At 38.5% G+C, this 27,824-nt stretch overlaps 1 protein-coding gene across 1 annotated transcript; it reads right to left on the reverse strand.

The window, feature by feature from the left end:
* Window positions 1-339: 339 nt before the first annotated feature.
* Window positions 340-27,824, reverse strand: FAM3C (FAM3 metabolism regulating signaling molecule C). Its single transcript, XM_064702714.1, has 10 exons — window positions 27,668-27,824; window positions 15,709-15,771; window positions 11,393-11,497; window positions 10,265-10,294; window positions 9,746-9,869; window positions 7,192-7,250; window positions 5,609-5,659; window positions 5,039-5,123; window positions 2,972-3,098; window positions 340-1,963 (listed from the first exon to the last, which is right to left on the reverse strand). The coding sequence occupies exons 2-10, from the start codon at window positions 15,719-15,721 to the stop codon at window positions 1,874-1,876; spliced, it is 684 nt and encodes a 227-aa protein (XP_064558784.1). The 5' UTR covers window positions 15,722-15,771; window positions 27,668-27,824; the 3' UTR covers window positions 340-1,873.

Raw genomic sequence — 27,824 nt, forward strand, 5'->3', positions numbered from 1 at the left:
TAACTTCAAAATTATTTTGGTATTATTCTGGATAGCAGCATAGCAATACTGGCATACACACCAGCAGAACTGAATTTTTGTGAAAATTCCAGGAATTACACAATTACTTTTTCACTACAGCCTTAAGTAATGAAATAGAATTTCAAGCTGATTAGAAAAGGGGATTTTACTTCAATGAAAGAATACATATGATTTTAACACATCCTTCTACCAGAAAATCTGGAAGATTTAACAAAAGCAGTTGCACTGTGTCAGGTGCATTTATAGATATTTCACATTAATATTAAGGGAAATCCACATTATTTAAAAAGCTAGTTAAACACAGAGAACAACTCAGAATCCAGTCTTACCCCGGTATCAGAGATTATTTATTTTTCTTACAAGGTCATTCTCAATATTGCTTGAAAATTTTAGTGCACAGAATTTGACTCAGAAAACATCCACAATAATACTATTTCCAATGCCTCTGTCAAACTCACTGTGGGCTCCTGAAAAATACTTTGTGGCTTTTGCCACATAGCACTAGTTTGAAGTTTTTGAGGAATATACCAGAATTCATAACACAAAGCTGCAGGGGATTACAGCCAGTTCTGGGTCAGCCCTAATTTTGTGAATATGGATACAATCAGTTAGCATGGTATAATTTAGTTTCAGGAAAAGTTCAAGCTGGCCCCACTTAAAAGAAATACACGTTTAGAAAGAAAGCAAGGTCTTCACACAGCTCGGATATCAGCTAAAGAATAAGGCCACTTAAACTTGATCCTTTTTTTCCATTAAAAAAAAGGATGAAGGAAACATTGTCAGTTAAGTTTACAAGTCACACATTGCATAACCCAAGACACACTGCTCTCTCTCTCTGACATTCCAGAAGAAGAGATTGCCTCAGCTCATGAGAAGTACTGTAGGTGGTGAGGGTGCACAGCTGTGTACCCTGAAACAGCTCTCACTAGAAGGCAGTGATGGGAACTCTTTGTGATGGGAAATTTATTCCTGATGTTAGAACCAAAAGAGGAAGCTCCTCCATTACACACATCCACTACAGCTGAACTGCCACAGGAATGGAGAATCAATGGTTAAGCAGCAGTACAAAAGCTGCAATAAAAAATGAAAAATTTAGCCACAGTACTGTTGCTTAATGTGCCAGTCCCTTCTATAAAGCAAACACTTTCAAGTTAAGTACAAATGCTTCCAAGCTGCTTTTAAAAATCACACATACTATTTACATATTTACTTTAGTTCATCCCCTAAAGATAGAAAATAAAATTCTCTTGTGCTTTTCAAGGCATACCTGTCTTACACTATCACGTAGTTTTCCTTTGCTGATTACTCAATTTTGATACAGGACTACAAAATAAACTTTTGGAGCACTTGGTATTAGAATAACCAAACAGTTTTAATAAAAATTGATGATGCCATTAAAAAGGCAGAAGATAAAAAAAATTAAAGCTCCTTATTAATGTATTACTAAAATCTGCAATATTCCACCAAGTTTACATAGTCACAGCAACACTGCACTGTTACGAGGACAGTACATTTGTCACAATCTGTTTATTGTCCACATACGTTATTTATTAGCCAGTTATCTACAAGTATTATTTACCACAGGCAAACTAAATACTGTGCTTTTAAGAAACCTGCATAGAAATGATTTGATGTTTCTTTTATTTGGACATATTTACAAAAAGAATTTCTATGTGTGTCAGCAATAAATAATCCCAATATTCAAAATGTCAGTGCTCATGCACACACTGACAAGATGGCTGCATGCTTTAAAAATAATTTTTACAGTACAGTCTCCTTCATAGCCCTCTCTCTAATAATAGCAGAAAGTGCATTGTCTTCCATATTCTTTTTCCTTTTCTTCTGTTTTCATTTAGTCTTGCTTCTGAGGGATACAGCCTTCCATCTCAACAACTTCTGGCCAGCCTTCATACTTGTTTGTGTCCTTGTTATTTTTTATATGCTATAAATGAAAAATATCAATCTGCTGTTAATGTGAAGTCATTTATCCTTTTGCTTTAACTCATACCTTTAAGACATGTACTCATTTTCAGGCCATGGACAAAGAAAAAACATTATTAACTTCCATGCTTTGAATCAAACATAACAATCTGTAAGTATTCACCATTTAAAGTAACTTGCCCAGAAAAGTGTATGGTAAAAAGTTAAGCCACACAGGGAAAACATTTTCAAATTTTATTATAGATGTTTGCTTAGGAAGAGGGAAGGAAGGAAATGACCAACTGCATTAAAGCATGAACCACTAGGTAAAAATAAACAAGGATACTAAATTTACAAGGCAATGAAAACAAATAGTGAGATTTCAAAGAACATTTTATTTGTCCACCAAACAACCACCTACAGTCAGGTAAGACATTATTGCCTCCAAGAGTCTGCCACTGTTTCTGCACTTAGTTTCCCCTCCCTTACAAAGCTAGCAAAAGAAAACACATCCTTACTCTGCTAGTACAAAGCTACTTCTACCAGTAATTAAAGGCAACAATGACACATGTTGAATTTTAACAGCTAAAGTATGGGAATATATTCTATTTCACAAATTTTGTGATGGCAGCAATTTGAGAGAAGAGCAAAGCTAACAGCTGGGAACACCAACACCTTAACTACCCACTTATCTCTTGGAAGTTCACCATTCTTAGTGCATCTAAAATAGAATAAAACTTGGGCAGCAAGCTTTGAATTCTTCAGGTTAATTTGATTCACTAAAAATATGAATTATCTAGTTACTGGAATAGTAAGATCTACATCATATATTTTTTTTCTTATTTATGAGTCACCAAAGAATCTTTTTTTTGTATGTTTAAAAGGAGGAAAAGGAAAATACCTGAAAATAAGACTGTGTGCAAGTACTGCAATAGATACCCACCTTGAACAAATGCATGGCACTTATAAAACATGCTATGCCTCTATTAATGCCAGCTGTTAAATTCCAGGAAGTTAAAGAATCACATACCTGTTCAAATGGACTTTTAGTCTTAATTCCTTTCCCACCACAGAAGACCCAGTTGTCCCTGAAGCCAAGGTTAGTGATGGATGTGCTTCCTAATTCAGCGATCAGTCTCCGTGCTTCCTCGTTAAGCCTTGAACAAACCAGAGAAGTCTGTGAACCAGAGTATGTGAATAAAATACATGCCCTTAGAGCTTTCATTGCTCAGTGCACCAGTCTGCTTTGATCCTATTTAATATACTTTAAGTCAGTCAATATTGGGCAAGATCTATCTCTCAGAATCAGGTAAGGCTGGTTCTGGAATCACCTGATGCAAAGAGAGCTGCTCTTCCATACTATAATCTCAAGGAACCAGGATATAAACCTAGCACTACACCAACAAAAGCCAAGAGCCCTCTCCTGTGAGAATTTGTACATCTTAAGTTCTGTTAGCAGTTCTCCAAGCAACTAAAAAAGTCAGCCTTTAAAGTGAACATTGTTTGCAGGCTCAAGCTGAAGTCTAGATGAAGTAAAAGCTATTTTAGATTACAAGAATGAAATTAATATCTGAAGTAACTTCTCATCTGCTTGGGGCAGTTAATTCAAAATTCAGAATGCTGCCTCCAGCATGGCTCAGTGCCTGTAAACTCCAGTAGGATAATTTTAGCATCTAAAGGAAAACAACTTTGTAGGATAAGATATAATTCCAAAATCTCCAAATAGCAGCTCTGCATTTCTTCCTTTAACTTACTAAATGTGACTGATTACTAAACAAGACACAAAACTTCTGATTACTTCTACCTATTGAGATATGGCTGTATGACTCACCTTAGTCAAAATTATGAAGATTATTAAATACTGTGCAGGTTATTTGCCCAACCCACACGCCAACTTTCTCAAGCGTTAGGGCAGCTTGATTCTTCACAATTTTGTTTCCAAGAACTGGCATTAATATTTACTATCAACTACCAGTTGGTAGTTGTAGTATTGTCAGAAAGCAGTAGACCCTGTCTGTCAGCAAGACAAGGCCAAACACAACTTCTTGTTTACCTGTATTCTATCTGCAAACACTCTTTCAAAATCATCAGCTGTAAATGCTTACTGAAGCAAAACTAACCCTTCTTATTATCTAAAATATCAAAGAAGAAAGGGGAAAAGGTAAAATATAAAGTAACAAAACAAGTGAACAGAACAACAGAGAGAAGATCCAACTTTAGCTATTACCCCAGTAAATGACTTTCTCCTTTCCTAAAAGCAGTGAATGTAAACACACTGGACCATTTACTGTAAAGACTGCACACTGCAAGTCAGAACTTAGGGAAGCTGCTTCTATATCAATACAGACAAGTTGTAGACAACTAATTGAACCAAACAAGGAAAAAAAAATGTAGACTACATTAACAAAAAAGTTAATTATTAGCAAAACAACAGAGGAAAAGGAAAGAAGTTTCCATTTTCACTGTGAAAAGCAATCCTTTGGATAGGATGACTTAAGTGAGGAGTAGATTGTAGGGCACATTCAACAGTAAATTTTAGTATCTATTGAAACTGACCCAAGTTGTGAAAGTTGGAAGACAATTTTTCAGGAGACCTAAACCCTCTGAGGCTACATCTAGATTAATAAATTGAGTAGCTTTAGGGCGAAACAGTAAAACACTCAGGCCAAAAAATACAAGGCTCACATTAGTCACTTTAAATGTAAGGATACAGGCAAGGCTTGTTGGGAAAGGTCTCTGCCATCCCGTAACCACCAAACTCTGCCTTGGAGTTGATCTGAAGAAAGTGCTGGATGGAACAGACCCTTTCAACCAAAGTATGCTCTCATAATCATGTTCCTATGTCTGGATCTATCTGAATTTACTAGCCTAAGACAGAATGAGCCAACAGCAATAGAAAAATCAGCACACCTATATCTGCTTAGTTTTAGTTGTGCCCAAACCATATCTGCATTATAAAACTAATAAGCAGTTTCAAATCTGTCATCTTGGAAGGACAAAATCTTATTAAAAGTGGTTGTGTGATAATGCAATTTTTCAGTATAAAACAGCATATAAAAGTTTAAGCAACATTTGCTGTTTAAAATCAATTACATACTTGGTTGCACCATCATCATATGTTGCCATTAACACAATTGTTCCATCCTGGATGGTCTTCAGAAATTCAATAAGTGGTGCCACATCTGAAGAGAGAACATAAAACTGTTTAATAATAAGCAACCAAGATTACAAATTTAAACATCTGCAATGTCTTTCAGCAAAGGCATTACTTTTAAGAATATTTGTAAAGATAATATATATAATATTTATATATAGAATATATATAAAATTTGTAAATATGTCCTTATAAAAAGATGCAGACTGAGAGAAAGCTAAAATGCATCTGAGAACTCCTATTTTATAGAAAGAGTTTAATCCTTATTGTGTAAAGACATAACCACTAATGAGAACTACCTTGGGGAACAAGTCTGTTTGATTAACCACACCCTTCCCTCCCACCTCAACTACTTATGTTTCTTTAAAGTTGCACTCTCCTCACAATTATAAAGGTAGAGGTGAAGCATTCCCTTAACTATCACCTTAAAACACACAGCAAATGGAGTCTGGACAAGAAGGAAGAAAAAAAGCACATTTGTTGTTTCTCTCTGACCAGTGTAATTGCACCTACCTCCTCCCCACATGTCAAAGAACTTAGTATCTAATAATTCTCCTGTTTTACCTGAAGGAAAAGAGAAAAAGAAACATTTGATGCCATCAAATATAGCCAAAATTATTTTTCAGATAACATGCCCAACTCCTCTTATGCTCTTTCAGACAAAGTGCTGCAAAAGACACTGGATAAATGAATTATGGTAGCATCTCTTTTATGGAAACAGTGCAGTGGTTTGTGAAAAAGTGCAGGGAAAGATAAAAGGAAAAATGTGAGAAGATCCATGGAAGAGTTGGAGGCCAGGCTGGTTAGGGCTTTAAGCAACCTGGTCCAGTGCAAGGTGTCCCTGCCCATGGCAGGGGGTTGGAGCTGGGTGATCTTAAAGGTCCCTTCAAGCACAGACCATTCTATGATTCTAGGCAAAATTCTGATTTGCTTCAAGTGGAATCTAAAATAAATGAAAACACCCACAGGCTCTAAAACCAACAGAGAATATGCAGTTAATATATCTGCCTTTTTTTAAAGCTGGTTTTGCAAAAATAGATATACTGATAGCTATAGGCTGCCTTTTGTGCCATATGGAAAGTTACAAGGATTAAAATTAGACTCCATGTTTTGCTATAGACTTCCTACTGTAATTAGATTTAGACATCCAGAATAAATAGAAAAAAGCAGACAATATAGTATATCTCATTACCTTTTCTTATTATGCTGTCTACAAAGGAGTATTTGATGGAAGGTGGAGTTTTTTTTAATATATACATTCATTTAAAGTTTGGAAGACAGAGAGAAAGACTGGAGCTATAAAATACAAACATAGGTATTTTGGTTTTGAATAGATCGAGACAATTCAGGAAAGCAACATAGGATTAGGAAGTACTGTTCAAATTATGCTTTAGATGGTGTAAAGCTGAGTGCAATCTGCAAATAAAAGGAATTCATATTGCAGTGAAATGACAAAGTGCTATCTCAGTGCTATAAGGAAACGTTTCCTACACATTAAAGACAAATGTACCAGTGCTGACATTCAGTCCAGCTTTCAAGGTAACACAGCTAAACTTGTTTGGTTTTAATGAAAATTACAAACCCAAAACACAATTACTTAACAGGATGCATTTATGGACAAAGTCCATAGACCAAATATACTGATTCAAGTGAGGAAATAATGAACTGGTCTTTGTGTGTAGTAACAAAACTGTTAAAGATGCTAAAGAAGTTTCACTGAAAACAGAGCATCAGAAGAATGCATTCTACAGTATAATTAGTGGTGGCAATACACAAGGTCAAAAGAAGTAGCATGCATCTCATGTCTTTTTCTATTTTTGCATTAGGAATTTACGTGATGTATCAAAAAGACAGTCAGCACCACATTCCACATTACTATTTTTACAATCCATTTTTAGAAACAAAAATGCACCAAGTTTTTCTGCTTTGTAGCAACAAGGTGTCAGTGCCAATATCTGACATTATCTCAGTACAAATAAGCTGAGTACTTCCTTTTCTCCTTGGTGCTTGCCTTTCACCATCCCATAGTATTTCACCTTAAATTTCAGAAACAATTTGAAAATGAAGACAATCTGCCCACTTAAAATGTCACTTACCATTGACCAAGGCCATATTTATTCCTCTGCCAACATTATTTTTTACTCCACTCATTAAACTGCAACAAAATAAATACTTTTAATCAAGCAATCTTCTGATGTGAAATATTTCTGTTTTTTAAATAGGATCAAGTTCTAAGAGAGACATAGTTAAAAGACCACATGTTCATGAGTACTTAACTGAAGCAAAATCTCCTTGAACTAATCTGTGTTCTTAAAGCAGCACTGAATTAAGAATAATACATCAAGTACCCCCAGCTGTATTGATTTAATTTGATTGCTTAATCATGGTTTCAAAGTACATGTGTATATTAAAAGTGCCACAAAAATAGCGATGTTTCTGTAGTTATATTATTAATGTTTTAAAAAATAACCAAATATTAATTTGTGGAGCTCATCACAGGCACATAACCAACATTTTAAGGTTGGTTTTTTTTTTGCAAGCACACAATGAACAAAAATGAGTTAATGAGTTTAAAAGCTAACAAATAATGAAAACTCAATCCTGCTGTCCTGTCTGGGAAGTATGAAGAACACAAAGTAATCAGAAAAAGAAAAACCTTTTTGCAACTGTGAGTTCACAGAATATCCCTAAAAAAAAGCTACTCAAGAGGAAATGAGTTTTTTTCAGAGCTCTGATATATTCCTTTATACCCTTGAGACAGCTTGTGCATCATCACAAACACAAGAGGCTGCAATGCAACAGCTTCTCACAGGAGGGCAGCCCTTCATTAGTTTTAGAATTCTTCCACGAATTTAGTCTGCAAATTGAGAGCTTTTGAAAAAGAAATAAAACCTCTTATGAGCAATGCAGGAGATATCTAAAAGCAATCAAATTTCTTGGTGGATACCGACAGACATGACCAGTTGCCCTCTGAAGGAATTCAGAAAGATGTTTGCCAAGGAAAGCTGGACTTTAGAATCCAATGGCTGTGTATTGAAGTGCCCACTTAGAGGACTTTTTCCAGCAATTACTTTTTTTTCATCACTTTCTTCAGAAAAAGATCTAGTAGAGGATTTTTATTTTTTTTGGACAGAAATAGAAAAACCTCTTCTTGTTTAAACAGTCAGCAAGACATTAAAACAAAAGAGTCAAAAATCCCAAACAAAACAACCCTACAATCCTGAAATTAAAATATTACTTGCATTCCCACAACTTTTAATTGTTGAATCAGCTTAAGTGTTCACAGATATTAAGCTCCCTATATTAAGCAACCAGAATGAGACAGTAGCATGTTTTGTAACACCAGCAGAAATACCAGGCTGAGATTAGATCAGCCTGCCCAAGGTCACCCAGCAAGTCACCAGTAAGAGTGGAAAGGGAAGGAGCAGCCTGTAGCCTGTGGGTGCCCAGGTGAGCCCCTGCTGAGCACCTGCAGCTCCCCAGCTACCCTGGATGCTCTGCTGCAAACTGACTCACACCAGCCAGCAAGCTTGAGCTAAGCCAGCCTTACACAAGAATGCTACTTCATGCTAAAAATAGTCTTCTCTTAAGATCACTTGAGACTAGCCTTACAGTTACTTTGGAGAGTAAAGTGATTTTTTTTAATACATGTGTTATGCTAGTTACTCTATTATGTGGGGTTCTGCTGTTCACAGAGAAGCTGCCATTGGCTCTAGAATTCATTAGCACCAGCTGCTGTATGTGCTATCTGTACTAATATAGTGTGAGCTGAGAAACAGCTAAACTGGAGTAGCAAGTGGAAAGCAAAAGTGTTAAGTGTGGCTGATATTTAAAAAAATCTCCTTCCAACAACACTAACATTATGTCTCTTCTGACATGCCACCTGCAAAATCAAGTGGGTTAGATTATGTTATAGGAAGCTGCACACTCAGGTTGTTCCTGCTCATTATCACCCAAAGAGGAAAAACACAGTCTAAAAATAAATATTAATATTCCCATTATGGGGGTTTACTGAGAAGTACTCAGTTAAATACTTTATGCACAGTATTACTGATAATACTGTGTCAAAAACATTATTAAAAAGAGGACTTAAAACTTTGTCTCAAGCAGTTGTTTTCCTCATTTCACAAATGGATGAAGTGTATTAACTTTAGCTACCATCAGCACAGTTAAATAACTATCAATCATTAAAATACTATTTTTCCCTTTTGAAGACAACCTTAGAAGAAAAGTAGAAAATATGTTCTGACATTGGTACTGAGGAAATATGGTTTAAGATTACTTGCAAAAGACAATACAATTATTCACTGAATTGCTATCAGAAGCACCAGGACAAGTTCCTTAGAGACAAGTGTGCATCTGACTTGACAAAGTCTAACCAACCCTTAAGTCTATAAACCTGAAACAAAGTGCAAGCTACCTTGCATGTGTTAAAACAACATACACTTCTGCATTTACTGCAGAGCATTATTAAGTGCTTCATCAGAGATAAGGTTATAATGCAACGTGACCTTTTCATGTCACAAACTTTGACATGTGTTGGTTTGCATACTGTTTGCAAAAAAACCCTAATTTAAACTGCTGATTTTGTGTGCAAGTGATCTAAGTATTTGAAAGACACACTTAGAAACAACAGGCAAAAATACTTACACATTATCCTCTACACAAATTTTGGGTCCAACTACATTTGCTGCTCCACTTGACATTTTGAATGCAAAATGCTTTTCAGGACAAGCTTTGGAGATCCCACACTTGTATCTTGGAGGTTTTGTAGCTTTCAAAAGGAAATAAACCAAGATTTTAGAGAACACCACACGTAGGCCAACAGACAAATACATTCTGATGGAACTCCAGGAAGAGAGCAAACACAAACGCTATCACATCTGTAGTAACAGAGCAGTTTAAAATAATCTAAGTTCCTGAAGGATCTCATTATTCCAACTTCTTGTTGTCACCCTGCCGCTTGCTCTGGCACCATCATCAAAAGCCACAAGCCAAAACTACAAAACAGACTTTACCAGAAATTTAGGAAAATCAGGAGAAGAGGAAAATTAGTTTCTGATTGCATTTGAAGTGTAATTAAGACTTTCTGAACTATGAAAATTCATCAGTCTTTCTGTTATTAGCAAAAGCAAGGCACAGCAGTAATACAGGCCTATGAATACTCACAGCGTGCAGCTGCATCCAACGCTGATCTAGCTAAAAAGAAAAAAGAAAATTTTACAAGATGTTACTATTAAAGTGTCATCTGCTATGTCATACCCTATATATGTAATGTCTTTCTGTACCCCAGAAAAACAGGCTGGTTGAAATGAAGTATCAAATCCACCTGAATATTATGCTGCAATAAGAAACAACTTTTGTGCATTAGCAGAATGAAAGTGATTAAGAATCTCATTCAGAAGCACCGCTTTCATTTATGGCTCTCAGAGAGTTGTGGAGTCAAAAACCCAGAGATTCAAAACCTCTGAGAATTCATGGAGCTCAGGGGATTGAAGTGAAATCAATTCCTTCCTTACAATTTCACTGTGGGGCTGTTTTCACTTAACCGGAAGCCTGCAGTTCAGGTGTATTTCAACCCAGCCATTCAGGACTCCCTTTCCTGAGATATAAAGAGACACGAGTGCCCCACCACACACACATCTGAATGACACCTCTGTCCCAGCAATGATTACTAGAGAAGTCTCTGCTGACTGCTTCAGATGGCAGCTCATGCTGCAATAATGCAGAGTTAAAGAACACAAACTCCACCCATGTATCAAACATTGTTTAGGGGTTTTTTTGGTAATAAAAAACACCTTGAAAGAAAATTCTGGTTCAAAATAGACTCTGAAATTTGAGATATCTCAACTTCTAATCTTTATCTGCGTAGCACATCTGAAATGTTTTGATTACTGCACATTCAACCTAACACAGTAGCATACCTACACAAGAGAAAAAAACCCTCCAAAACAAGTTCTAAATCTCTTTAGCAGTAGTAAGGCAGAGCACAGATTTCTAGAAACATGATTCAAGTTGCCTAATTTATTACTCTACACTAAGAATGCATTTCCAGTAAACAAAACAAAAAAAAAAAGGCAGGTAAAATTCTGTATCCTTGGCAGTCAAAAGAATCAAAATTATTATTTCATACAGAAAATAATTCAATACACATATTATATGTAAAAAAATAAGCACACATACTAAAGATAAACTCAATTATTAAATGAAGAGCTCAGGCAAAACTAACATTATATTCTTGATAAAGGCTCATGTAAATATTAATAAATGTCCAGAGAAAACAAAGTCATCACTTACCAAATATGTGTCCTAAGTTTGCATCCATTTTTATTTCAAACACTTGAGATATGACATAAAACGTCAATAAAAATATTGCTATGACTACTACCAACTTTGCAGCACCTGTTAAGAAACAGAAAATGTTTCAAAAAATTATCTGCAAGTGATAACACTAGTTTACCAAAATTAGCAACATGAGAAATGTGTATTAGATTCCACTCTGGGGAACTTGGAAACAGGATGATCATTTGTGGACCTACTAAACAGGATGGATATTATGGATGGATACCAATCCATCAGGTTATGCAATGCACTCTGGTTTTAACTTTCTCTACCTTCATGCTTTCTCTGACCCTTTAGTACACCAACTCAGCTCAGCAGCCAATCAGACTTCCATGAAAATCCAGCTTCACCAAATGAACTAAGACAATCTACCTGGCTGTTGTCTGAAGGCAAAATTCCCACCTTCCCCATTCCACTTGCATGTTCTTAGCCATGAGTACCTGGTTCCTCACTGCTCACAAATACTGTGTTTCCCCCTGCTCTCAAATGGAGCTACCTCTGTTTTAATATATGGCCCAGACTGAGTGATTAGGGATCTGTTTATGTACTGCAGCTTGGCTACTATGGTCAGTCAGCTCTGAGTGTGACATTAAAAAAACCCAACCAACCAACAAAAAAAACCCCCAAAAAACCAAAACAAAAAACAACAAAAACCCCCCAAACCACCAGCCAACCAGAAACAACCATTCTAATTTACTTTTCAAGAAATGTACATTAATGACCTTCAGAAAGCAAGTTTGATGACTCAAAGCCTATTTTAAAATAAGTAAGAAAAAGCAATACCTCTCCTGTCTCCCTTTTAAGATACTGAAATAGGCAGTTCTAGGTTTTACAGGGCTAAGTTCTGGCAGTGCTGAGCGGCCAAACTACTTCCTGGGAGGAGAGCTGTGCACACAACCACAGCAGCTTACATCTGAAATGGAAATGTGATACAGCCACAAACCTCACCATTTTTAGCATAATTTGCAGTACATTTTTACAGAATACTCCACTCTTAACTGACTGTAAAATACTGACTAAAAACACTGACAGAGTACAAGGCAGGTGAGGAGGCATCTGATCAACATTCTGCCTTCCTATCTCACCACAGTATATCAAACTGGTTGGAAGAATCAACCTTAAAGCAGGCTTCTTTTTCTCAGATGCCAGCCAAATACTCTAGAAAAAACCAAACTTATATACTCCTGCAGATCTCAGACTGCTGCTGTGACAGGCTGCTCAGAAAATCTTAAAATAGACAGATTACTCAGCCGTGAGAAGGATGAGAGATGCTAATCAATCCTCCCAAAAGGCTGAAAAAAGATAAGTGGATAGAAAAAGAAAAGCAAGATGAAGAAAGATACAAGGGTTTTTGCTTGTAGTTTGATCTTTTTTGTGTGTGAGCGTACACATTATGATGTAAGAAAACAAAGGTGCAAACCTAGCTTAAAAATATTATGCTGGAATTCCAAAGATCACTGCACTTGAAAGGAAGGAAAACCTGTGCAAGCACAGGAGAAACAGATGAGCAGAACATATGTTAAGAAATGGGGTAAAGGTTTTTCAAGCAACACTGCTTAAAACCACAAGATGGTACCAGATTTTGGAATGTGTCATCTAGCAAGAGGCATTTGGAGAGCATGTTTTAGTATATAGCATGTGAGATGAACAAGAACTCAGTCTGAGGACCAACCATCCCCCCTACCCTGTATTCTGAGCTTTTCAACTGAACTGCAAGTGCTCCCTTCAAAGGAACAGTAAGAAATCTCCTAGGTTCCTTAAGCATTTGAACCAAAACTGGCATGTTTGATACAGGTGAAATATCATGTAGGAATTGCCACATCTACTTTGCAGTTTTAGCAAAAAAAATTGCTGGATGGAAGAGAAAAAAAAAAACTTAAACATGTGTGGAAAGTAATTTTCCAGATGAATCAGGTACCCAAAAATTGCAGCATTTTCCAGTTCTTTATCAGATTCACTTTAGCAGACTGCTTCCAGTTATACATATTGTGGTTAATAAAGCAAAATTAGGAGTAGTGACAAAAATTGTATGCATTAACAAGATCTTGGAAAAGGTGCCATTTTCTTCTAGTAGAGGCAACAGTTTCTCCTTCTGCAAAATAACACTGTAACTACTGATAAAAGTGCAATGCACCAGAAACTCAGATTTATTCCATTGCTACACAGGCTATTCTACTGTGACAAAATGTCAAAAAATGTTTTCTTTCAATTTTATATTAGCAAATGTCTTATTTTTACAACCACTATCCCTTCTGTCAAGTAGAATGAGTTTCTTAAAGCCTGTACTACAGTAACTTAACTCTATGAAAAGGCTCTTAGAGTTTTCAAACTCCCAGCAACTCTTCAGAAAGTTTCAGACACTTAAAACAGCACACAGCAATTTTGGGAAGGTGGGGAAGTGGCTTAAGACAACCATTTGACATTTCCTTATTTCTTCATCATCTCACAGAAACAGCAGCCAAAATATGTCAAGTCATGGCAGCTTAAGCAGTCACTGCAGATCAGCTACAGCATTTTAACAAGGTGATTGCTCTTCCACCATCCCAGTTCCAAAGTTTCATTAAACACCAATAAAGTAGAACAGCAATGCCTGTTATGCCAGCCAAGTGAAGTGTCCCCTGACAAAGTCTGATGAGGATAACAAACTGAGTGGAAGGAGGCATGTCCAAATGGAAAGCCTGCAGGAGGCATGTCCAAATGGAGAGCCTGCAGGAGGCATGTCCAAATGGAGAGCCTGCATGTCCAAATGGAGAGCCTGGAGAACCTGCAGGAGCACCTGGGTAAGCTGGAAGAATGGGCTAACACTACCAGAGAAGTTCCACAAGTACAAGTGTAAAGTCTTCCACCACAGAAATCATAATCCAGGAGTAAAGAACAGACTGGAAGCTACCCAGCTGTGGAAAAGGACTAGGGGATTCTGGTAGACAACCAACTCAATACAAACGGAGGGTGCTGGCAAAGAAGCCAAGAGGATGCTGGGCTGCATCAACAGGGGTGTCACCAGAAGACAGAAATAAAGTCATTATTCCTCTCTGCGCAGCACTTGTTACACCCCTTTCAGTGTTGGACCTTGCTATTAAAAAAAAAGAAAAAAGACAAAGATGTGGACAATCTAGAGGCAGTCCAACACAAAGATAATCAAAGGACTGGGAAGCCTGCTAGATAAGGAAAGGCTGAGACTGCTGGGTTTGCTCAGCCTTGAGAAAAGACAGGAGAATTTAGCACCATGTTCCAGTATTTCAAGGGTGGCTACAAAAAAGATGGAGGGAGACTCCCTTTTTGCAAGGAATCACATGAAAAACAAGAGGGATAGCGGGTACAAGTTATTGTGAGGAAGATTCCAGTTAGACACTGAAAATTTGTCACAATGTGAACAATCGGCCATTGGAATAATCTCCTCAGGAAGTGGTGGATTCCCCAGCACTGGCCATTTTAAAATCTGGCTGTACAGTGCTGGGCTAGGGCTCAAATTAGAGGAAGTTATAGCAGTATGAAAATTATAGGGCAAAATACAGCTGCTACTTCCTGGATGGAATGCTGTGAGTATGCTCAAAACCTATCCCACAACAATTCCATACATACACAATCTGCAACCTCAAGCATGTGCTAACAGGTGAAGCAGAGTAGAAACACCTTGGTCAGCCTCTGTTGAAATCAGATGGTATTTGGTAGCTGATAAACCTGCACAGCACCTGTCAGCCAAGGGAGATAGGAGCAGGTATCTTTCTGCTAAACCAGCAACTGTGGTCAAATCACTCTTCTGAGGTTCTTTGTAACTTAATTGTAATATTAACTCACAACATCATTCCAAAGCTACCTGCCTTCAATATATGACCATCCCTCATTGAGCATGAGCTCTATATTTTTATTGATTATATCTCTAACAGTGAAGCAAGAGAATTTTACACCAATGAGTAACAAAAGTATGCATTACCAGAGTCACTCAAGATCCACCCAAATGAAAAGGAATATCATTGAAGGGTCCCTATAACAGGACACAGATTAGTCAGGCACAAGGGTCTCACCTTTCCTGGTGTGCTGACAGACTAATCAAACACTTAAAGTTTGAGGAAATCACCACTTTTCACATGACATCTTGTCTAGACCACACACCTGACAAGAAATGTCAGACCAGACATACCTTGAGATCCCTTTTAACCTGGTATTCTATGACTCTATAACTTTAAAACCTTATTGTCACAACTTGTTGATGTTGTCCATAGCAGTTGTTTCATAAATGACCAAAGTCTGATTTTACAGAGCACACTTACCTGCTATTCTCATGTTTAGTGTTCAGCAAGCTAATGACACTATGGCATTAAAGCAGCAGCCACCTATGGGAAACAAACAAAAAAACAAAACTCAAAACTACTTCACCATAATTACAGCCAAAAAAGCATTTTTGTGATGAGCAGAAAACCCCAATAGTCATTATAATTAATGACGACTGTTCTGAATACCTATTTCTTAACACTCATAGTTAAGGGAAGATTTAAGATGGCTTTCTGATGTCTTGATTTCATTTGTCTCTCCACAAAACAAGTGTTCTGAAAAAACACTAATTTCATCTAATCCCCTATAAATTCAGTTTAACTTTCAGTCCTTCAATTTGTGACCTAAGTACTTATCAGAGCTCTAGCTAAGCAGTCTTTAGTTTCCTAAAGCTATGTGGTAAAAGTCAACAACTCCACCTGCACTCCTTCAAAAGCCTACCTGCTTCTGGGTGCAAGTGTCTATTTGGCAAACAGCATAGCAAACTGTGCTTTGGAGAGAAAAGATTTAAGCATTTTGGTCTCTAGGATACTACAAAAGCTGCATTCAATGGAATTGAAGAAGGTCAACACTTTAATCTCTGCATTACAGAAATGTAACAACACATTTGTCACTCAAAGGTACAGGCAGAGGAATAACATTATGGTCAACGATGACAGAAGCACCAACCCTACTACTACAATTATTTCAGAACAAACTGAAAACCACTCTAAGCAAACAGTGCCTAAGCATCCACAGGCTTCTTGATAAGAGCATGTCACCACACAGAGTCAAAGTGGGCCACAAACTCCAGAGGCTCTGAACAAAAGCTCCCACCTCCTCCTGCACTGCAGGGTCCAGAGGCCATACCAAACCTGCCCTCTGCCTGCAGAGCCAGAGCTGCCCCTGGCTCTGCTCTGTGCTCAGGCTCAGCCCTGGTGGGCCTATGCTGTACTGAGCCCGCACATCCAGCTCGACTTCCAACAAGATCCATGAATCGGGGAATCAGCTACACTAAGGCCACATGTGCAAACACGCCATCAGCTCTCCCTCTAATCCAAGCAGCTGTCCCAGACCCCCATCACAAAAGCTGCAGCATCCCTAACCCTCTGCAGTCCTATGCCATGACTTTGAAAACCATCAAAAACATTCCTTTAGAAATTATAACAAAAATTGCTGTCATTAGAAATACAAATTATTTGATGACAAGCACCAAAACACCCACATAGTTCTTGTGGCCTACACTAGGGAGAAAAAAATTGGTATTCTGCAGAAAACCTTTTGCCTTCTCTTATTTCAGTATCTTCAAGTCAGTGATTTGTGTCTTTGCCAAAGACTCAGTCATTTTGCTCTATCCCTTCAAGTTTACAATAAAATGGTCAGGAGAGAAATAAGCAGGAAAAAACCCTGCAAATACAGAAATATTTATTTCTGTTCTATTAGAATTTCAAAATACTTATCACCTAAATTTAAAAGCAGACAAATGTTTTTGAGTGCTAACGTGGTACTGTAAAGGAAATCTCACAGCATATTATAGACCATAATATATCCATTCAGCTGTAGCCACACATATATCCTCATATAATATCTTCCTTCAGTGAAAGCTAGTATTTATCTGTCTTGTAAAAAGGGGAAAAAAGAATCTGTCGGGGCAGAAAAACTAATTTCATTTCAAAGTCTGTGAAAAGAGTTATTTTAGGCTTCTTCTTCCAGACACCCAGAAATATATCAATGTTACAATAAACACCGCCTGTACTTTGAACAGCTACAAGCTTGTTTTAAGTCTGCACTGAAAAAAAGAAGTTTCTTTCTTTGTTTTACTCTGAACAAAAACACATCATGAATTCAAAGCATGAAAACAAAATATGAACAAAACCAGAAAGAACAGTCTAAGCGAAACAATCACATGATCACACTGACTGCTTTTATCCCAATATCCCCTTTCACGTGTCTCAGGGATCATTATTTGCTGCAATCAACAAATAAGAACATGCATTATTTAAGTGTGGAATGCATTTTGATTTAGAAAAAGGAAAAATGAGTATGCTATGCCTCAACCTGAAAGGAATTTCAAAAATGTAGGGATTCTTTTCCTAAATTACAGCATACTGAAAAATCATGAGGTTTGATTTACCAAATAATACAGTAGTGCTACAGTACAGACAAGAGTTGCACAGCACTTTCCAGCAGCAGGAAAATAATTTATGGACATCAAGCCCTTTTCTACACTTATTATCTTGATTGTTTTTTTGAAGTATTTCAAGACAGAATAGGAATAAAACATGATAAGCTGTGAACCCTTATAAATGCTTAGGGACCATTACTCCACATGTTCAGTATCATACATTACAACAAACTGGAGAACTGATTAGAAAATTTGTGTGGAACTTTTAATAGTGCAAATTTTAGGATCATTTAAAAACAAAGAACACAGGATCACAACTAAGCTTGAGCAAGCTCAGATGCACAAAAGCAGTACCAACAACATTCCTTTGATTGCTTTAGAAATGGGCCAAAATAACCCAAACACTATTTTTCTCTTCTTTGATGTAACATTCCATCAAGCAGAGGCAGCAGAATTAGAACCTAAGTATCCTCCTGACTTGTGAGTGCCAAGCAATACAGATAATCATTTATTACTGCACCATTCTGTGTCAGGCAGTACCAAAAGGCTCCCCTGTACCACTAATTAGAGCCTGAGGCAGGATGTGCAGCTCACAGCAGGGCTGACAGCAGAGTCCCCATGACTACAGCAGAACCCCACAGATATGCATGGGCCAAGGAAAACACCACAGAACAGGCAACAGACAACATCAACATCTTCACGTTGCAATGTAAAATGGCTGGGTTTGGGAAGCATTACGTGATTTAAATATGGATTTTCTTTTCCTTCAGACTGTTTTCTTAGCACAGAACTAAGGCAGTTTTTCAGTCAAGGTCTACAGCTTGGACAGCAGAAAAACCAAAAAATTCTCTTGTGCAGCAGTGCCTCAAAAAGTTATCCACAAAAGAACCTGAACAGGAGAAGACAAGAAATTAGAGGTTATAAATTCTTCTTGAGTGCTGGCCATGCCATTGTCCAGTTCCCTGCACGGAGTTGCACATCCATCCATGCAGAAAAAAATTATTTATGCTGAATAGAAACTACTAGGGAGAGGATATATGGAAAGACAGCTCTGAGCTGAGGTTACTGGTTGCTTTTTTTCCGTATCCTTGTGTATCATAATCCCCAAGATAGTCTAAAATGCTCTCCATAAGGCATAGAAAACAGTAGCTTACAAGTAAAAAAAAAAAAAAAAAAAGGAAGAGAAAAACAAAGGGCTTTCCCCCATTCTGCTCCACTTGTGTGCTATGACATACTCAACAAAAATACAAAAAAAATTAATAGATAACTCCACAGAGCTACTGCATGTATTTTTGTTCATACCAAAACTAGTTTCAATAAGCAGACCAGCAGATGCTTGCTTTTAAAAGTAACCTGTGTCTCTTGAGGGAATCCTGCTAAGTCCTTCCTGAAGGAAATTTATAACCACTTTTTTAGGAAAATTACAAGCCTACAATCCTTCTAAGCAAATTATCATCAAATTTTGTTAGATGTTATAAAGTTTCTAACACACCAAGACTGAGTCCTTTATGCATTCATGTGTCAGACAGAGCGGTCATCATCCAAGTTTCTCTCCTATATTCATTGTGCAAGAGGAAACTGCATCGAGATAATTGACAAATTAACAGTTCCTATTAATCCTGCCTCATTGACACAACACTGAATGAAAGGCAGATTTCAGTCTCAAATGAATGCAATTCAATTTGGTTAATTCTTCATCAGGCTTTTCTCAACTCTTGTCCAGAGATGGTGCCATGGGACACACTTCACTGGGGCAGGAGCACAGCCTCTGCCCTACTCACCGTGCAGAAAGCTGTGGCCACTTGCCACAAGCTTTGGTTTAAAGGGGATTTCAAATACAATTATAATTAATGTTTTGAAGGATGATAATGAAACATGTAGATCAGTTTCCCTGATCCTATAAATAATTCCTATTTAATTCCCAGGATAATAGTATTTCCATTGGCAACCTGGTAAAATTAGTGGATTATGCTTACAAAATGAGCACACAAAAACAAGCAAAGATGAGGGGCAAGAATTTAGAAGGTCAAGATAATTTTGAATTCTGACCTTAACTGATTAGGAGGAGGTCCCAAAATCAACAATGATATTTAATAAAGCAGAAAGTAATATACTCCAAAATTGACATCAAGTGCAGCAAAATAAGCAGCAGCAATGGAAAAAGAGATTATAGCAGCTCTCTAATATTGGGGTCAACAATGTTGTACTGCCACAAAAGTGTAACTGTTCATTGTGAACTACACTGATAGCACTGCTGTGTATGGAACAAAAAGCAATTACTCTGCTCTGCCTAAATAAACAAAAAATACCCTGCTCTATGTGCTATCTTGACTTTTAACTAGGACCCATGTGCAGTTTTTTTCTAAGTCTATCTCAATGCATAATCCCCAAATGGAAGAATCTAGATAAGAATTACATGACCTAAATAAACCAACTAAGGGATAAAAGAATCAAATCTGCTCTGCAAGGAACTGTGAAAAAGAGAAGTCAGGATCAGACATCTTTATCTCTTATCTTCAAGGTGTAATTCTAAATTTTTACAGAAATAAATATATATATTTTTAAAACACTTATATTTATAGCAAATCTAAAATTAATATTAAAGACATTATTACTTTAAATATCTATTTTTATAACTTAAAAAAAATGCTAAGAATAACTGTTCTCAGTACTCCCTGGGCGCTGCTTACCTATTTGTATTTGTAACATTAAAGAAAAAACAATCTTACAGTTACAAGGATAAATATAAAAATTAAAAGGAGGCTGTAAATCATTATAAAAGTCTAGAAACAGAGTCAATTTTTCTTAACACAGATACAAGTCTACAATGTTAAACCAGCATTTCTACACTATTACATGCAAATCTGTACTCAGGTTATATAATATTAAATGTGTGGTAGCCTGAAATGCTTTGCATTCAGTTCAGGGTGAAATTGTTCCCCCAGATCAGGACTTAAGTGTTTGTACACTTTCTAGCTAGGTCAAATAATGTTATACCCGGTTTTGTATGTATCTGCTATTTGTTAATATGAGCAGCATACACTATACTGCAGTCAAACAAGTATTCAAAATTACTTAGCACCAAAAAAAAAAACCCCAAAAAAACCAATACTCAAAAAAATCCCCTTCCCAAAAAAAAGCAACAACAACAACAAAAAACAAAACAAAACAAAAAAAATCACTTGATCTTTTATTTTATTTCCAAGAAACTTCAGCAGATTAGGACATTGTCTTTTGTTGGTGGTTTTGGCTTTTTTTTAGCACGTGCATTTTATTCCTGCCAGAGAACAGCAAAAAATCCTTCAAACAAACAAACAAAAAAATAAGCTTTTCATAACTGGTAAAATATAATCAATGAAACAACAGTGTTTAATCCAGCTTCTGTTGATAAGATATTTCAGTGTGTTATGTTCAAGCAGTTCAGAGCAGTGGGTTTTTTTTACTCAATATTACACAGTGAATTAGATACGTCAAGGACAGCATTAGCATTCTTATGTGACTTCTGGTTTTAAACCAGTGGTTCTGACAATCTGGATTATATGCCATGGACAAAAGAGCTGAGACACTCAAAATCATTTAAAACTATTTTATTTAAATGCAGGATGCATTTTCTTACCCAGATGACTGCTTACTTTTCTGCTCGGCTATGAACAGTTTTTCCAATATGTTTACAAAATTAATTTAATTTGAGATTAGTGAAGGACACACATGGAAAATAATCATATCTTTTAAAAAGTAAATAGTATAACTCAGTTTTATTGTAAAGTCATGCACCATTTGTGTTTTCTGGAAATACAGGCTATGACCCCAGTGGCTGCTCCCTACAGGCAGCACTCCTACATCCATACAAATCCTCTGAGGTTCTGGCAGAACTCCACATAGGGAAAGCGCTTGTCCACACAGAAAAATTTAGAGACTCAGGAATACATATTTTCTTTTTCCTTTGTGACAAATGGTACTATGAAGTAAAATTATGAATCTCTTATAAAAATGAGACTTCTTATAAGAATCATGTTCTTCCATGTACATATCAAGATTTATCTTGGTATTCTAGATAACGGAATCAGACCCAAAGTGTTTGCGTGTAAATACAAGATTTTATTTTACTTCTATCAAAATACATCTACAACAAATGAATGTAGATACATGTAGGAAATTAAACCCAAGTTTATTCCAAAATTATAAATAGATACTCCAGCTACTGTTGCATGTCCTGTGTTGTGACTACCACTTTGTGGTTTCACTTTTAGCAAAGGAAATACATATGAGAAGCAGCATTGTGCTGGAGTGTTTTGAAACTTAACATGCAAAACAAATCTTTCCCAAATGACATGTCAAATCACTGTCCATACAAGCTTTTTGCTAGTGGCATCAAGCCAGTACTTTCACCTTAGGCAACACAGAAACTAGACAGTCTCAAACACTGAAAAATTCTTCTGAATCCCGAGAAGCTGAGATAAAAGTACTAAGGCATTCATTCTTCCCACAGAGAATGAAACTTAACCCACATTCCTTCTACAATTAAAACAACAAACCCAAACCAATCCAAGAAAAAAAAAAAGGCAACACAACAAAAAAATTAACCTTATAAGCACTCAATCCATACTTTGAAGACTCTTCTCAATCATTACAAAAATTTACTGATCCATATAGTTAAGAATGTGATTTACAGTCCCTAAAATCCACACTATTTATAGGTGATGAAGTAAATCATACAAACATACCATTGCTGCTGACTATCTACTAAAGAGAATCTTAGCTCTGTGTTTCATGGGGTTGGATAATTTCACATATGGAAGTTCAGATAGATAAAGTCATCAAGGACAACTTGCTGAACTTCATTTACCAACTTACTTCTCCACTTCATCCCAGCAAAGTACATGCTGATCTCACGAGGAAACTGGGGGAAGGTACTCCCCAATAACAGCCACAGCATTGTTGGTGTCTCTAGTTCCTCTTGTCCTAAGGGACACTGGAATCCATGCTCCGCTGTGGAGCCCCTTCTCACTGACTCATCTCCCACGTGAGGTAGTATTTGGGCAGGTTCTGGCCTTTGCAGGATGAAAAGAGCGTGTCACTGGCTGAGGAGAGCACAGAGTGGAGAAAGCCCTGCACACCAGCTCTGGGAAGAAGGGCAGCAGCAGGCTCCACACACCATGCTATGCCTACAGGACACTGCTATGGCATCACACTGCATGAGATGCCATGAGACTGCAGCTGGTGCCTGAGAACCTCCATGGGCATGAGGCACCCCGAACCAAAGTGCTCCTGTGGCACAGGCAGGTCTCTGCTCCTGGTCCATAGCAGCACTGATCAGCCGTCATTGGTACGTACTTGAAAATGGAGAGGAACTCAGTCAGTGACATGATTCGTAAGAGCTCTAGAGTGACTCACCTCTTCCTACTGAAGACACACAAAACAGCCCCAAAACCTGTAGTTTCTAGGTTTCTGAGAAATTAAGATCCACAACCGACATTCTGGCTAGCTGCAATCTTACAGCAATCGCTACCAAAACCATAAGCCATATCTGTGAGGAATAATTTCACAGGGAAAAAAAAAACAAACCTAGGGACAATGTGTTCTTTTTATGTATTATATATTTGCATAATTTGTACACTTAATATTTACTGAACAACTGGCATTTATCTGCTAACTAAAATCCAACACAGACATTTTCTATCCCTTGAGATGTTATAATCTAAGCATCATCATGAGTGGGGAAATCTAAAATTATGCTGCATAGCAATTCACTGTATGTCATTAACTATGCAGAAATTTACCACATTAGGCACATATAAACTCCTTTGAGGAATGGCATCGCTCAGTGACAGAAGGTGCTTATTACAGTGACCTTACCACTGAGATTATGCACAGCTGACACAAAGATGCTGATATGCAACCACTGCACACTCTAACAACTCCTGATGGAATCCCCTCTGGATCACGCTCTTTTGAGAAATTATCTGTTACAGGAACTCCTTTAATAAACCTCTGCCTGAATCAACCCAAATGCAGTTCCAGAACCATTCACATGTTACCAATACCCAGCTGACCAGCAAGCACACACGCAGCCATGACAGTTCCATCAACCACCTCCCCCAGAAAGTGAAGGCTGATCCAAAGCAGAATTAAGTGCCAGGCTCAGCAGCTTTCTAGCAGCAGCAATACTAGCAAATACCAGCTTCAACATTTGTGAAATCATGACTCACCTAACTGATGATACCAAAACAGATCAAAATAAAAAATAAAATAAAAACCTTCGCTAAGAGGAGATGGTTACCTTCTCCTCAGACAAAAGACAGCTGAGGACTGGGTGGGACAAGGGAAGGAAACAAGCCAGTAAGTCTTATGAATAGAGGGGAGGCTGTAATGAATTTCAATGTTAAAATTTTAACTGGACTGTCATGAGAGCTAACACGTATTTGCACAGGTAAACATACTGTGCAACTTTCTGCCACTAATACTGACTCAACAGCAACATCAAATGCAGGGCAAAGTTTATTCCAGCAGCTCCCTCTCTCCTGATAGTCTTACAGAGGTTCTCCTCAATTCCACATTCTCTTGGCACTGAGGATATGTGAGGCCAAGGCTGGAAAATGCTATGGTGCAGCTCAGTCTGCAGATTAGGATACAAACTATTTTTGTATTATAAAAATATAGTACTGTATATGAGGAGCAAAAATAGTTGAACAATTCCAAAAGAGCAACTATTGTTCATGTGACAACTTCAGTGTGATTGAATTTCAGGAACCTTGGGTGAAATACCATTTAATAATAGTTATCCACCACTTATTATAAACATCAATGAACTACTGAAGAAGGATAAAATTTTTAAATTTGTGGATAACACCGAGACACAAGCAGATGGAAACAAATTACAGGGCGGGATCAGAGTTACAAATTACCCAGAAAAAAATTCAGTTATTTAACAAAAAAATTCCTAAGGCCCTCTCAGGATGCATATACCCTTAACAAAAGTATGAGAAGGCTGTGCTTGGATTCATGGTCAGTCACAGAATTTTAGATGATGAAGCAAGAAGCCAGGCACACCTATTTATAGGTTACAGATGCTTAATCTAAGAAATACTAGGAAATGAGATTTCAAGCTGCAATACCAGTTCAAAGTTACTTCCTCATCACCCCTCTCTACTGTATACTCATGCCACAAGACCTCAGGCATATATAGCATTAGGAAGCATGAAAATTGATAAGACAGGTGAGCTCACCTGCCAGGCTGCTCCAGCTCACGTGATTTTGCTCACTAAGGAAACTACATGTAGTAAAAGAGCTAATAACTTTAATAATAGATTAGAGGACAACTTTCAAGACTGTTTAGAGGCAAAGTGCAGCAGCATTGGGCTGCTAGTTTTTCTCACCCATGTCATGATCTCACTGCAAGACTATTAGGTTTCTGACACTCATGCAAATTACTTTTTTTTTGAGAATTTATGTACAATCTTGGTTTTAGAACAACTTGAGGCTTTTCAGATAGATCCTCCTAAACTGCACAACAATTACAATAATTCCAATAGCGTTGACAGCAAAACAATTGTCACAGGCCTAATACAGCTGGCCACTGGCAGGTGAAACATGGAGGTTTACAATAATTATGCCTCAAGTCCTACACAGTCTCAGCAAATTTTAGTGAAAAACCCAGAACCAAACACACATATGACTTATATAATGACTCATGGACATACTGATTAGCAATGTAACTCGAAAGACCTGCAGCCATTACACTCAAATGTCAATTCTCTGACTTCACTGGAACGACAAGTTTAAAAACCAGAACCTAAGTTCTATTTGAATAACAAATACTCTTTGATCAATTTAAATATTTAAGAGCAAGTTGTCTGTGTCCGCTGTGGAATCATTTTATGGACACCTAATCTTCAGGCTGCAATATAATTTGCAAGCAGACAGGTATTTTGGCACAGCATCAATAAATCTTATGATTTTATTGAAAAAATTAAAAATCTGTTTCCTGCATGTTAGTATTTCCTCCCAAACCCTGAAAAACAAACATTCAGGAATTCACTTTTTAAATATTAATTTTCCAAAGTTCCGCTAAAATTTTAGGCTGTGTACATCATCCCTCCCTTCTACAAGCACTAATAGTTCTCAGTTGTAGTCAGTGGCCCAGTGTCCAAGGGACTAGAGCAGTGTGCCTCTGAGGTTGCTCTTGGGGTGGTGATTAGACACTGACACAGGTTTGTCAGAGAGCTGGCAGGTAATCCATCTCCGGAAATGCTCAAGGCCAAGTTTGGATGGGGCTTTAAGCAACCTGGTCTAGGGGAAGGTGCCCAGCCCAGGGAGGCTGGAAATATTTTGTCTTTAAGGCGCCTTTTAACCCAAACCATGTTAGGTAGAGCACACATAACCTGAAGCACTCGGACTGCGCTTAGAGGGGATGGGCAGGACCTCGTGGTTCCATGAAACAACGATTATTATCTATTTACTCCGCACTCTCACTGGGTGAAGTGGTCAGGGCTTTTGCAAAGCGATGGAAGCGCCGGCCCGAAACCAACAGGTGCTCCCTCCATGCTGCAGGGATTAGATGCTATTACATGACAATAGCAAGCCATTAGCTTGCGAAGAGCCTACCTGCAGGCTTAAAGCAAGCCACAAAACTCGTTTTGCCACATAAACAACTATGCAAATCAACGGTTCAAAAAGATTTCTTCATACTTAAAAGAAACCCTAAGGGAAAATATGTGCTAATGAAGATATTCATACCTCGAGAAGTTTCGAAAGATTTTAAGAAGAGAAAACAACATGACAGTCATTAGGTAGCTATTTCTGGTGCGGGTCTGTGGTTTTGATACTTTTTCTAAATAACTCCCCAATTAGTATTAAATAAATATTTTGTAAAACAGAGGAGCCGTCAGCGGCGTTCATCAGCAAAGAGCTACCACGGGCTCCAAGTCTGTACGGCATAACAGGCCACATGGAATATTAAAATACCTGGTATATGCAAAAGACTTCACCCAAGTCTGGAGTTAATACGTTGTGATTCAAACTCTTTTAAATGTGAGAAAATAGAAAAATAAACAAATCAGGTGAGTTACATAGCCCCTTAGTGGTTCAGCCAAACACGTGACTTAACATATGGTAGCATTTATCTAAGAGGAAAAAAAAATTTCTTTATGTTTTCCTACTTCAGCAATTCAGAGGCCAGTAACCAAAGGCACACACAGGCTGTTTCGACAGTATCTCTCTGCAAACACCACATCTAACTTCCTTAGGAATTCAGAGCTGCCCTCTGTAACGATGCGTTTTAACTAAGCAAGAGCTGAGCCCTACAACTCATGGACCAGCAGCGTCTGCGGCCCCGTACGCCACAGAGGGAGCCAAGGGACCACCACCACCACCGCGTTTCCACCGAGCTGACTGTGATTCGGCGGTAAGGGGCTGCCACGCTGCCAGCGTTTCCCTTATTTCCCTGGACCGGGCCGTCCTGCCGACCCGACCGCCGCCGCCCGCTGCCGCCTCTTCCTCCCTCACGGCCCCCGCCGGCAGCTCCGGGCGCTCTCCTCCCGCCCCACGGCCGTCCCCCCAGCTGGCCCTGAGCCCTTCGCTGGGCTGGGACGGCGGAGGACGGGACGGAGCCCCCGGCCTGCGCCTCGCCCGGCTCTGACTCGCAGCCCCGGCCCACCTCACCCTGCCGGGGCGGGAGGGGATGGGGGAAGGGCCGGGCGGCCCGGGGAAGGGGCTCCGCTGGGGAGAGCCAGCAGCGGAGGCAGGGGCGGGCAGCCGGCAGCCGCCCCGCGCAGAGGAGAGCGATGCGCGCCCGGGCGGCAGGACACGGGCAGGGGCCGCCCCCGCGCAGCCCCGCAGAGAACGCGAGCACCTACCGGGGCTGTGGGGCGCGGACGGGTCGCGCAGCGTCCCCTCGGCGGCCGCGCCGCGCAGGCTGCCCCGGCCCGAGCAGGAACCGAGCGGAGCCGCTGCTGCCGCTGCGCAGCCGGAGGAAGGCGCGGAGGGCGCACCCGCCCCCTGCCGGTGGCGGAC

Source organism: Zonotrichia leucophrys, chromosome 1A, assembly GCF_028769735.1.
Source record: "Zonotrichia leucophrys gambelii isolate GWCS_2022_RI chromosome 1A, RI_Zleu_2.0, whole genome shotgun sequence".
In the NCBI taxonomy this organism is placed as follows: domain Eukaryota; kingdom Metazoa; phylum Chordata; class Aves; order Passeriformes; family Passerellidae; genus Zonotrichia; species Zonotrichia leucophrys.

Bases quoted from the DNA above. Each gene is read 5' to 3' on its own strand.
- FAM3C (XM_064702714.1), bottom strand. The intron at 9,870-10,264 runs GTGAGTATTCAT...TCCTTTTGAAAG, and splicing joins GTTGGATGCAGCTGCACGCT to CTACAAAACCTCCAAGATAC. The intron at 7,251-9,745 runs GTAAGTATTTTT...ATTTTGTTGCAG, and splicing joins ATTTGTGTAGAGGATAATGT to TTTAATGAGTGGAGTAAAAA.